Source organism: Acomys minous (genome assembly GCF_964271855.1).
Source record: "Acomys minous genome assembly, chromosome: 4".
NCBI classification, from domain to species: Eukaryota; Metazoa; Chordata; class Mammalia; order Rodentia; family Muridae; genus Acomys; species Acomys minous.
In genome coordinates, this window is record NC_140486.1 from 82064367 (window position 1) to 82077378 (window position 13012).

The 13012-nt window shown below is 40.8% G+C and overlaps 1 protein-coding gene across 3 annotated transcripts in view; it reads right to left on the bottom strand.

Moving 5' to 3' along the window:
* The window catches only part of PGAP1 (post-GPI attachment to proteins inositol deacylase 1), a 94241-nt gene that overhangs the window by 27781 nt on the left and 53448 nt on the right, over window positions 1–13012 (bottom strand). For 2 of the 3 annotated variants that reach the window (XM_084780914.1, XM_084780915.1), the window contains exons 21-25: window positions 11218–11308; window positions 9990–10187; window positions 8743–8878; window positions 7058–7108; window positions 5581–5768 (exon numbers count right to left, since the gene is read on the bottom strand). In XM_084780914.1, the coding sequence (XP_084637040.1) occupies window positions 5581–5768; window positions 7058–7108; window positions 8743–8878; window positions 9990–10187; window positions 11218–11308 (664 nt within the window). The other variant, XM_084780916.1, reaches the window with a different exon arrangement.

The window sequence follows — 13012 nt, forward strand, 5'->3', positions numbered from 1 at the left end:
CGCTTTCTTTTCTGTGGTTGTTGGTGGTGTACATCAACTGTTTTGAGTTGATTTCTTGATTTGTTTTGTTGTGACTTGAGTTGTTTTTATCTGTTTTGTTGTGGTACTATTGTGGTTTTGACAGTATTGGTTCCTTTCTCTGAGCAGCACTGGGATTAAGTCCTCAAGAGAAGACTGCGGGCTACAAAGGCTCCCCCACGTAAAACTGGACGAAGTACCAACCCCAGTGGACAAGCAAGACACAACACAGATGTGAGAAATGGGCAACCTAATCTTGCGGAAGGTTCATAACTGTAGCGGTTTAAAAGACACTGAAATGGTTGAAATAGCAAAGAATTCAAAAGCCTTGTTTTAAAAAAACAATGGCTTCAAAGAAGGTTCAAAAAAGCAGATTAAAGATTCAATAAAAGGCTTGGATCAAAAATTCAACTGAGGTGGGAGAATCAGAAAAGGCATGTGGCTTCTGAAAAAGCCAAATAGAATTGTAGAAATGAAATGCTCAATAATTAATATAAAAATCCAGTGGTGAGTCAACAACAGACCATATCAGGTAGAAGAAAGAATGCCAGGGAATGGAAGACAAGGCTATGAAATAATCTTATTCATATGAAAAAGAATGCAAGCGGGTGAGGAAGGAAGAAAAAAGCAAAAGTTAGGACTCCTGGGAGATGAAGGAGCCAAACTCTGTAGTGCATCTGAGGAAACTGAGGCAGAAACTAAAAACTCAGGAAACACATCCAATCCAATGAAATTTCCACAGAAAATCCCCCACATCTAGGAAAAGGAATCGGTATATAGTTCTAAGGGGCCTGAAGAACCCTGTGATGAGAAAGGAACCACCCTGCATCCTACTACAGTTAAACATACCAGGCTCAGAACAAAGAACACCGACAGCGGTAAGAAAGATGTCAAGCCCCATCTGAAGGGAAGCCCCTCAGAATGACAGCATGTCTCTCAGCAGGAACACCGAAGGCCAAGCAAGAGTGAGGTGATGTCTTTCCTTTTCGGTTGGTTTTGACACAGAATTTTGCTATGGAACCCAGATCGGGCTGGAGCCTGCTTTCTGCCTCAGGCTGACCTTGAACTTTTGAACCCCACAGTTTAGGCTCTTTTTTGCTAGGGTTACAGGTGTGTGCCAGTACATATGGCAAGCCCTGACAGGGACTAACTGCTAACTAGGATACCTTACCCAGTGCTGGTTAGCTTTTCTTAAATCGACGTAAACAAGTCACCCAGAAGGAAGGAAGCTCGGCTGAGGACTGCCTCCACCAGATTGGCCTGTGGGCATATCTAGGGTGTGCTTTTTTCTTCTTCTTCAAAGCAATTATTGATAGAGGGCGGCCCAGCCCGTGGTGAGCAGGGCTGTCTCTGGGCAGGTGTGCCTGGGTTCTATGAGAAAGCAAGCTGAACAAGCCACGGACAGTAAGCCAATCATTGCTGTTCCTCCAAGGATTCTGCATCAGGCCCTGACTCCAGGCGCTTGCCTTTAACTCCTGCCTTTAGTGACGGACTGTTAACATGTAAGCCAAACCCTTTCCTCCTCATGTTGGCTTTGGTCAGGGTTTCCCCCTAACACAAGGCAAACTAAGACGTGCAGCAGTTAACCTTCTGATTTTAAGCAGAACCAAGTACCGTCATGCTAAGGACTAGCGAGAGTAATTCAGGGGTATGAAAGGAGCAATGCAGAAGAAGGTACTTAAGGAAACACCACATACAAAAGGAAGAAAGACACACCCAAGGCACGAGAACCAGGGAGGGAAGCTCAGCAGAAAGTCAGCAACTACGTGAGACATACGAGCGAGTCGAACATTAGTAACAGCATGTAAGCGAACTTCTAAGATGAGGGTGAAATCAGCACACACTTCCCAATAATCGCACTAACACACACAGTCCTAACTCTCCAGTTAACATATACATTGGCTGAACTGTGTGTGCCCTCTGAAAGGAATTCAGTTTTGCCTGACAAAGCCATGCCTGGAGTGAACGTGCAAGGATGGGAAGGTAATCGTTCCAATCTGAGGTAAATAAAAGTAGCCACACTGGTAGCTGACAGAGCAGAAGTCTAAAGAGGTAAAGAAGGTATCTACTATCAATGAAGGAAACAGTCCATCAAGAAGATATGTCAAGGGCTGGAGAGGCGGCTCAGCGTTTAGGAGTGCGGTTTACTCTTACAAGGGGCTAGAGTTGGTTTCCAGCAGCCACAACCACCACACCTGAGGATCCATTGACTCTGTCCTTCAAAATGCATGAACACTCATGTGGATATATGCACACACAGACACACACACTCATACATAAAGTTATAAATAAGATAAATACCCCCATAGCAATTAAAAATATCTATGATGACCGTTGGGGCAATAAAGTTCATAAAACAAATGCTACTGGTACAGTAACAGTGGATGACACCCACATTCCCTCATCAAAAGCTTGGTCACGCATCCATACATCCCTCCTTAAAATTTCAGGTTGAGGGGCTGGGGAGATGGCTCAGAGGTTAAGAGCATTGCTCTTCCAGAGGTCCTGAGTTCAATTCCCAGCAACCACATGGTGGCTCACAACCATCTGTAATGTGATCTTCTGGCCTGCAGGTGTACATGGAGGCAGAGCATTGTATGCATAATAAATAAATAAATAAATAAATAAATAAATAAATAAATCTTTAAAAAAAAAAAGAAGAAGCTGTGCCTCCATCTTTAAAAAAAAATTTCAGGTTGAATTACTTCAAATATAAGATGTTTTTAATAAACACCACTAGCATATCCTACCCACCATCTGTGAAATATACACCCTTAGCAGCCTACAGAACTTTTTCCAAAACAGATCACATTTTAGGGCTTAAAACAAGTCTTAATTTTAAAACACTAAAATAATTTTTTTTGTATCTTATCAAATCATAACAGAATAAAATTCAAATAAACAACAAAAAGAAACTATAAAAATGATACGAGAACACGGAATTTCAACAATATGCTTTTGAATGATCAGTGGGGTTGATTTTGTTTAATCAAGGGAAATTAAAAAATGTGTAGAATCAAATGAAAATGAAACATCACTTAGCAGAAGTTCTAGAATAAAAAGATTCAACAGGGAGGTTATAGCTATAAGGATCTACATTAAACACACACACACACACACACACACACACACACACACACACACACAAACCCCAAAACCAAAACAGATCTCAAGTAACCTAATGATGTGCTCGAAGGTCTTTGAAACAAAGACAAATTAACTCTAAATTAAATTCTAAGTTAGTAGACAGAAATGAATGAAATGGAGATGAGGAACAACAAAAGGCAGCAATGAGGTGAACAGTGGGTTCTCCGCAATGGTAAACAACACTGACAAACTGCTAGCCAAACCAGCCATAACAATAGGAGAGAAATAAATTAATACAAATAAAAACAAAGAGAAGTGTGATAGCACTGAGATCCGGAGGATCATTATGGACTATTTTGAGAGCGTGTATAATAATAAAACTGAAAAAAAAAAAACCTACAAGACGAAAATGATAATTTTCTAGACAGACCTTGATCTACATACAATTGAACCAAGAGGATATAAACAATTTAGTGGATCTATTACAAGCAATGGAAAATGTCTCCCAACAGAGAAAAGCGCAGGGACAGACTGATTCTATCAGCTCGGTCCACAAAATAGAAAGAACACTGGCAAATAGTGTATAAAAGAGCACCGAGCTTATCCCCTAATAGGATGAAGATGCAACAAAGAGGAAACTATAGACCCATCTCTCTGATGAAACAGCACAACAATCCTTGATCACTTTCGAACTGAGTTCAACATCACAGTCAAAAGATGTCATCCAGTTGTTTTCTTTCCAGGGATGAACGAAAGGATGCAGTCGTGCACAAATAAAACAACATAATTTAGTGCACGAACAAGACCAAGGGCAAAACCCACGTGATCATCTCATTAGATGGAAAAAAAAAAAAAGCCTTTGACAAAATGCAGTATCCTTTCAGGAAAAAGCCCTAAAGGATCCAAGACAAGAATAGCTCATCAAAGTAAAGAACAGACCAACCTACTTAAGGCTGACTGTGAGAAACGCTACAGGGATGTCGTCTGCCTACTCTCATTCAGTATAATGCTTGAAGTTTTGGTCAGACCAACAAAGCAAGAAAATAAAATAAAAGGGATAAAAATAAAAAGTCAAACTATCCCTCTTAGAATAAAATATGATCCTGTACCCCAAAAATTCCATTAGGGAACTCTTAGATCTCATTAACATTTTCAGCAAAGTAACTGCACACAAAACCCACCACGTTTCAATTCTCCAGTAGGGAACACACTGAGGATGAGATCAGAAAAACAAAACCATGGACAAACAGCCTTTAAAGAGTCAGTCACATGCCCGGGAATAAACCTACCCAAGGAGGCTAACGATCTCTATAATGAAACTTATACACCACCAAAGAAAGAATTTGAGATAAATCCTAGAGGCTTGAAAGATTTTCTACAGCTACAGGTCAGCAGAGTGAATGCTGTAGAAATGGTTGTATTGTACAAAGCAACCAACAGATTCAAGTTGATCCTGTGAAAACGCTAATAAATGCCAAACAGCCTTCTTGTACTTTCATATCTTTTTAAATTTTTTCACACATTAGAGAAAATATGCCATATCCTTTTTCTGAGTGTAGCTTATTTCACTTAACACAATAACCTCCAATTCCATCCATTTTCTTGCTAACAACATGATTTTGTTTTTTATGGCTGAATACTCCACTGTGTAAACATGCTAAATTTCCCTTGTGCATGCACGTTAATGAGCATCTAAGCTCATTCATAACTTAGCAATTGTTGATACTCTGTGCTGGTCATTTGCTGGAACCCCTGTTGTACGTAGTGTTCTTTTTCCGCTCAGGATTGCTTTGGCTATTTGGATTCCACTGTGCTTCCAAATAAATTTTAACAGGGCTTCATTTAGCCTCCTTGGTCAGGTTTATTCCTAGGCATCATACTAACTTTTTTGTTGTTTTTTGGTTTTTTTGGTTTTTGTTTTTTGTTTTTCAAGACAGAGTTTCTCTATGTAGCCTTGGCTGTCCCGGACTTACTTTGTAGACCAGGCTGGCCTCGAACTCACAGAGATCTGCCTGCCTCTGCCTCCTGAGTGTTCGGATTAAAGGTATGCGCCACCATGCCCCCAGCTCATACTAACTTTTTTTAAAAGGCTGTTTGTATGTGTTTGTGTCGGAAAGAGGAAGGGACCAATAGGAAAGAGAAGCTGGGACAAGAGAAGGGGACCTCAACATAGTAACAGGCATGCATGGAAATATTACCATGAAACCCATCATTTTATATGCCACATATAATAAAAGTAGTTTATATATTACTGTTTTTGTAAAAATTACAAATCACTTTCTTTGGCAGGTTTTTGGAGAATATTATCTCAAAACTTACAGCTAATGAGGGAATAGAAACACACTGAAAATGAATCCCAGGCAATATATATTTTCTTATCGTGGAGCAATTTCATGGAGTGTCAGGGACCCAGCCCAGCTCCATTAAGATTTATTGTCTGACCCCCACAAACAGTAATTTCAGAAAGAAACGCACCTAAGGTTCTTCAACCAATAGATGAGGGACGGCATGCTGAGCAGCACGACCCACGTCAGCAGGTTGATTACGGTGCCGTGCATGCGCAGGCTGTCCTCAGCATCGCTGACAGACAAGCGAAGACTCTGCACGGAGGAGTCCTTATGGTGGTTGGACTTTTTTTCACTTCTTCTTGAGTGTTTGGGATTCTAGAAAGCAATAAAAAACAAGAATGTCAAGATATGAATACGCAGAAATAATTTCAAGGTATTGCTTAGAATCAACCAAACAAATTGCTAAACCATCTTTTCATTACCAAATGAAACACTGCGATTACTTTGTTAAAGGTATTTTAAAATCACTCTCGTCATGAGAGTGTTATTAGTTTTTGTTTTGTTTGAGATGGGGTCTTGCTGTGTCACCCTGGCTTGTCTCAAACTCTTGGGCTCAAACCATCTGTTTCAGCCTCCTGTGTGCTGTGTGAAATGCCAGCCTGTGTGACCATGGTCAGCTACATTCTCTTCACTTCTTATTTTTATTGTTAGTAATAACTCAAAATAAAATTTAAAACTTAGTGTTTTTTTTTTTAACAACAACAAAAGTGATGAAGGTAACCTAGGAACAAGTTAAACTGAGCACGAGTCAAGTCTATTTTAATATTCTTTAACTTTGCCTAAAGTTACTTAAATTCATAATTACTTTTAAACAGTATAAAATCCTAACCTCCTACCCCTAAACTTCAAAACACAACATCAATAACAAAATCAAATGTAAGCTTTCTCAAGTACTTTTGTGGGGCCCCAGAGGGACCCATATTCAAGACTCCTGAGAAACACTGAGGCCCCAAGAGGCTTGATCTAGGGGCCAAGCCAGCTCTATAATAGGCTTCAGTTTCTTGTCAGTTCAGAGCAGGCCTAAGCCTCCATTCCTCAGAAATGAGCTCAGCAGTCATTGGAAATACTGCAGAAAATGGGCAGCCAATCAGAAACAGCCTAACCATGTGGCTGGAAGATTGCTTAAGGTTGGTTTACTGCTAGTCTAATTGCTTAAGGAAGATTTACTACAGGCCTGGAAATCTCTTGCCCTATGATTAACTCCTGATCTCTGACCTGCTGAGGGTAGGTCGCCTGCATTTTCTCAGATTGCAGGCTTTCTAGTGTGAATGATTACTTAGCCCTCGTTGTAATTCCCTTGACTGCCCTTAAAGAGAGCCTGTGAGCTCACCTGGGTTGTCATTATGTGATCTAAGTGGATTCCAGCAAGCTAATGGTTAAGTAAACCCCCACCCCCAGGAATTCCCTTGACTGCCTTTAAAGAGAGCCTTTGAGCTCACCTGGGGGGTGCTATTGTTTCTAAGAGGTGACCCCAACATGCTGGATTTCTGTAGAATAAGTGCTCTTTGCTGCTGGCATACCATTTGAGTCTGGCGTCTTTCCTTCAGCGGGTTTCTGGCTCTAACACTTTCATATTAACTATATGGTTAGAAACTAAAACTTACCACTGGCTGGTTGTTTTTAAAAGTTGTTAGGCTGGCTTGGAGATGAACAACCTAGGAGGAGGAAATTCATTTAATTTTACTTGTATTTGGAACAAAAAAACAATGGATTTTTTAAAAAAGTTAAAACTGAGAAGCATTATAATCTGAAAACTCAAAAAATATGGCTGGAGATATGGCTCAGTGATCAAGAACACTAAGTGCTTTTGCATTGGGCCTGGGTTTGGTTCTAAGCCCCCACAGGGCTCACAAGCCTCCCTAACTCTACTTCTAGGGGGTTCTAATGCCCTCTGCTGGCCTCAATGGGCAGTGCACACACAGTGCAGACAAAACAGTCATACACCTAAAATAAAAATAAGCAATAATGAAAACATCTTAAAAAATAAACAACCAGGCTTCACTTAAACATTGAAAAACAGTATTTTATGAAAGATGGGTCACAGCAAATGCTAACTCTTATGTATTTAGGAAGAAAAACACAAAAAGGAAACAACGCAAACTTCTAGAATATGCAGGGACCTTTCAAATCCTGTGCATTTATGTTCAAATACTGACTTGCTACAGCAATTTACATGTCTCATAGGTCAAAAGTTTGACCATATTCAATATTACATAAAAATGTTTAATTGTATGTGGTGGTAAAATACCTACAAGACTTTGAAGAAAATTTATAAATTCATTGCTTCCCTTACATTAAATATCTGAGAGAGTTTTGTCTATTGAGACAGTTAAAAAAAAAACCCCTATCTAATTAAAAAATAAAACAGAACCCAACCATACAATTTTTAAACTGAAGTAACTCTAGACAACTTTTCAGATGCACAGAAGCTCTCGTTAAAAAACTAAAAGTGACTGACAGCGTGCAAATCTTTGTGTTTAAAAAGAGGCAGAGAGAGCCTTGTTTAAAAGTGAAAACAGCAGGCTACCAAGAAGAGACTTGATACCCTATGAGCATACACAGGGGGAGGAGGTCCCCCTCAGTCACAGTCATAGGGGAGGGGAGTAAGGGGAAAATGGGAGGGAGGGAAGAATGGAAGGATACAAGAGATGGGATAAAAATTTAGATGTAACAAGAATAAATTAATAAAATATATATTTTAAAAAGTGAAAACAGTTATCTAGTGTGGTGTCAACGGCGCACTCATATGACCAATGCACCACGCATGTAGCCTGGAGCCTCCTGCATGCCCTGCAGAGCTGGTAGCTTATTCGGTGTTTTCTGCTTCTCCCATAAAACCAGCAGCTTAATCTTTGTTATCATTGCCTCTGATTCTTCAGCAACACATGTCCGTGTTTATACACAACTGGAACGTGATTAAAACTAACAAAACGTTTCCATTTCTGACTCATCCTCTGAATGGTGTGAGTGGATATGGCCCTAGTAAAATGTTTAAAAAGAGAATATTTGTAAGAGCGAAAAGCAACCTAAAACAGATTACATCTCTCTCCCTTTGTCTTAACCAAAATCCCAATTCAGATCAATAATTTCAATTCTATTCTTAACTAAGTATAACTTAAATAACCAAGATGCAAAAGCCAAACAAAACCAAAAACCTTTGCCCCACCTTTCTGCTATAAAAGGGTTGCATTCAGAAGCAATCACAATTTTCCTTAAATAATGCCCACGAGGCGATCTACAGGTGCCTGACACAGAGGACAGGCCCTCTGGCTTTACTGAGCCAACATACCTTGAACACATAATACAGATAAGACAGAAGTATGGCGAACGATCCACAGGTTGTCCAACTCACTATGAGAAAGACAACCGTCAGAACAGGTAAGTCTGGCGACATCACCTTGATGTCTTTTGGAAGTTCGGCTGGTCTGCAATTAAAAAAAAAAAAAGAGCCAAGTTTTAAAAAAATACAGTAAATATATGTATTCACATAGTCCACAAAAGACAAGGCTGAGGACCCCTCGTGTCACAAGGCGACATTCCAATCTGTGACCTCATTGGTAGGCCACAGCTAAAATACAGGTGAATTAAGCAAACCTGTGTAAAATAATCTTCAGGCTACGCGTATAAAATGATATAAGACAAATGCATTTCATATTTGGAGGCTGGCCCCATCCTCAAGATTTTTCGCTAGGTATATGCAAATATTTCAAAATCTAGAGGGGTCTGAGGTTGGAAATGCCTAACGGCTTGAGCATTTCAGATGGGGAGCACTGAGCCCAGAGTGCTCAACCAGCCCGCGGCTCTGCTGCGAGGAACACAGAATAAATGAAGAAGCACTTCTCAATCAAGGTCAGACATCATGAACACGTCTATAACACACCGGGATGATTATTTCAGTCATCCTGTGGCTTTTACTAAGGAAGGAAACATGACAGCCCTTGGCAGCTCCTGTGCCACACATGCCCAGCCCTGACAGAAGGACACGTTTCTGCCTGCAAAGCTGTCGATCTCGCTGACAGACACCTGAGAAGCACCAGAGAACTCGAGGGAAGAAGCAGCCTGTGTACAACAACCCCCACTACAGGAAACCACATCACAGCCATGCTGCACACAGGGAGGACTGAAAAGAAAACTAGACTTGGGTTTCATCAGAAAGGCGGCAAGCAACCTTACACTCAAGCTGCCCGTGGGACTGTAATACACCTCCAGCTGCCATTCTCAGGGCTTTATCCATGCGTCCAGGTGGTCAGGACCAGGAGAGAAGTGAAGCCCTGCCTTCAAGTTTGATAACGGAAGCCAGCCTCCTTATTTACAAAATGAGCGACGACTAGCAATTTTACGATTCCCTATTGAAACGTGAATGTGTGTGTGCATAAGATGGCATACTTTCTCCTCCTCTCTCCTCGTCCTCTTTTCAGTCCCGAGGATCAAACTCGGGTGCTGGCACGTACTAGACACATGCTCTTGCGCCAGCCTACACCGGCTCTTATAGTTTCCTCAGTGAGAGCGGTAAGAAAGCTTTTTAACCTAATTTACCTTTTTAGGGCGAGCCACAGCGAAGAAAGGAGCTGCACAGAGGTGGAAGAGAGCAGGCCGCTCCAGTACGCGGTGCATGTTCCAAACAGAAAGAGAATCAAGGACACGAGTGGGAAGCACATGCTCTGACTCGTTAAAACGATGGCGTCCAACTCCGGCAGCAACACTGCGTCCCAGAGTTCCTTAAACCACTTATACCTGTAAAACGGACAAAGGAAACCATAAAACAGACGCACAACCAAACAAGAGCCCAACGACTGTTGCTTAGCTGCGGCTTACTTGAGATGTCTAGCCACCTACCAGAGCCCCTAGAGTGCTAAAACAGTTTGCAAAATAGACTGAAAACAAATCGTGATTCTTTTTTTTGTTTGTTTGTTTTTCACGTACGTGCTCATGCGGCTTAAGCTGGCTGTGAAGTGTAGATCTTCCTGCCTCCTGCTGGTTCACAAGTGTGTGTGTACTCATGCGTGGTTTTTACTTCTTTCCCTTCTGTGTGTGTGTGTGTGTGAGTGTGTGCATGTGAGCGAGCATGCATGCGTGTGCTGCACACAGACTGAGTATCTTCCTCTCCAGCTCTATGCCTTGAGACCCTTGAGAGAGGGTCTGTCTGTCACTGAACTGAAGTTTGCCGTTCCAGCCAGCAGGCTCTCGGGATCCACTGTCCTTTCCCGGTCAGTGCTGGGGTTTTAAAGGTACAGGATTCCACCTCACATGTCCACAGTGAGCACTTCTACCCACCAAGTGAACTCATCTGTCCTTGGTTCCTAATTCTTTTGAACAGTGAGTCCCATTACGTATGGGAGTCCCGGGCCTCAGGACTACTTTCCTCCTTTCAGTCCCTATGTGAACTAATACATTGTTTAGCTGCTTCGAGTCAGGAAGTCAACAGCTATTTAGAATGACAGAATGAGAAAGAAATGATTCTTAGTTAAAAAAAAAAAAACCTACCAGATGTGAGTAACAGGTATTAACTAGGTTAAAGTTTAAGCTTTTAGACTTTTAGACACATATATAATAAAAATAAAAATCTATAATCACTTTTGAAATGATTGTACTACTGAAAATAAAAACTGATAGGCATAAATTGGGCCTTTTCCTAAAAGAAAATTCAAATTTAATAAAATATATCAACTGCCAAATATATATATATGAAAGTTCGTACTACATTATGAATCAAAAACCTCATTATTTTACAAACAACGTTAAAATCACAGACAATAAAACTTACCCCAACAAAAACTTAATCATAATCACAAATGGGTCAACTTTGTATGGCTTGGCTTCTTTATCCAACATTGTAGCATATTCTAAGCAATAACCTGGTGATGAAAGAAAATCATTTGTGTGCAACAAAGAATTCACAGTAATTAAACAAAGATACTTTATATCACAATGCCAGCAGTAAGGTGTCACAAAAGAACACCACTGTAAGCCAAAACCGCAGGGGTCTAAAGCTTTACCATAGAGAGTGCTCATGGAAGGCTCACTGTAATCCACACATCTCCTCATTTGTCAAGCAAATGTAGGTGCCAGAGCCAGGGCTTATCACCGTGTATTTTTATAAATGCTGACCTGTGACTTTAGATACTTTTACTGAGATATAATTCGTACGCCACACGACCATCCCCTGGAAGTCCACTCGTTCAGTGGCGTCTGGTATATTTGGTTATGTGCCATCACCACGATCACTCTCAGGACGGGCTCGTTCCCTCATTTGCTTTCAAATTTTTCACTGTTTGTAATCACTAATCTATCTTTGGTCATTAGAGACATTCCTATCCTGAACACGTATATAAATGGAATAAATCATGCATTAGCCTTGTGATTAGCCTCCTTCATTCAACACTTGTCAAGACTCAACCACATTTTAACATGCATAGAATTTCTTTTTTGAGGTGCCAGGGATCAAGCCTAGTGAGGCCTGTGAAGGCATGCCAGGCAAGCGCCCCAGCCCCTCATATCTGTTAGCAAGTGCTTTGCTTGTGCATTATTATGAATATTTTATTTTATGATTGTTATGAATAATTATTATTAATATTACGAAAATATTACTGTGGATATTTGTGTACATGTTCTTATATGGATGAAAGCTTTCAATTCTCTTTGGTGTGCTCCTAAACAGAGAGATGCTGAGTTTACGGCAGGACAGAACAGCCAGGTTGTTTTTCAACAGCTGTGTACAAAGGCTGCAGCTTTTCTACTTCCTTATTAGCATATTATTATTTTTTTGAATTTTCAAAAATTTATTCATATTACATCTCAATTGTTATCCCATCCCTTGTATCCTCCCATTCCTCCCTCTCTCCCATTTTCCCCTTACTCCCCTCCCCTATGACTGTGACTGAGGGGGGAACCTCCTCCCCCTGTATATGCTCACAGGGTATCAAGTCTCTTCTTGGTCTTATTAGCATATTATTATTATCTCTTTACTATACTCATTCTAGTGGGTACAATCTACAGGTGACATGATTTGCATACTTGCTGCATGACTACCTCTTAATTTGTTTGAGGCATACACAAACGTTTACATTCTCCAGGACGGCTAGTTTCCAATATCCCTAACGTCTCCACAGACAAGCCAGCAATTCTGTGAGTCAGAGTCAATTATCAGTCTGTGGGAACAAAGCAGGATGAAGTGTCTCTTTCTTTTTTCCGAGACAGGGTTTTTTTGTGTGTGTGTGTGTAGCCTTGGCTGTCCTGGAACTCACTCTGTAGACCAGGCTGGCCTTGAACTCACAGAGATCCTTCTGCCTCTGCCTCTAGAGTGCTGGGAATAAAGGCGTGTGCCACTACCACCTAGCTGAAATGTCTCTTTTCAAAATGCAACAAACATATCATAGGCTGGCTGATGTCTTCCTGCCAGAACAGCCCCAAAATTAAAAGGCCAGGTCTAAAACTCAGAGGGCAACAGCTGCATGTTCTTTCTATGTGCTGAACTTAGTCTGCATGTATGTATGTGTGCATATAAGTGGGTGCAAACAAGAGTCACTCCTAAAATACAAAGGAGGCCAAGAAAAAATGAG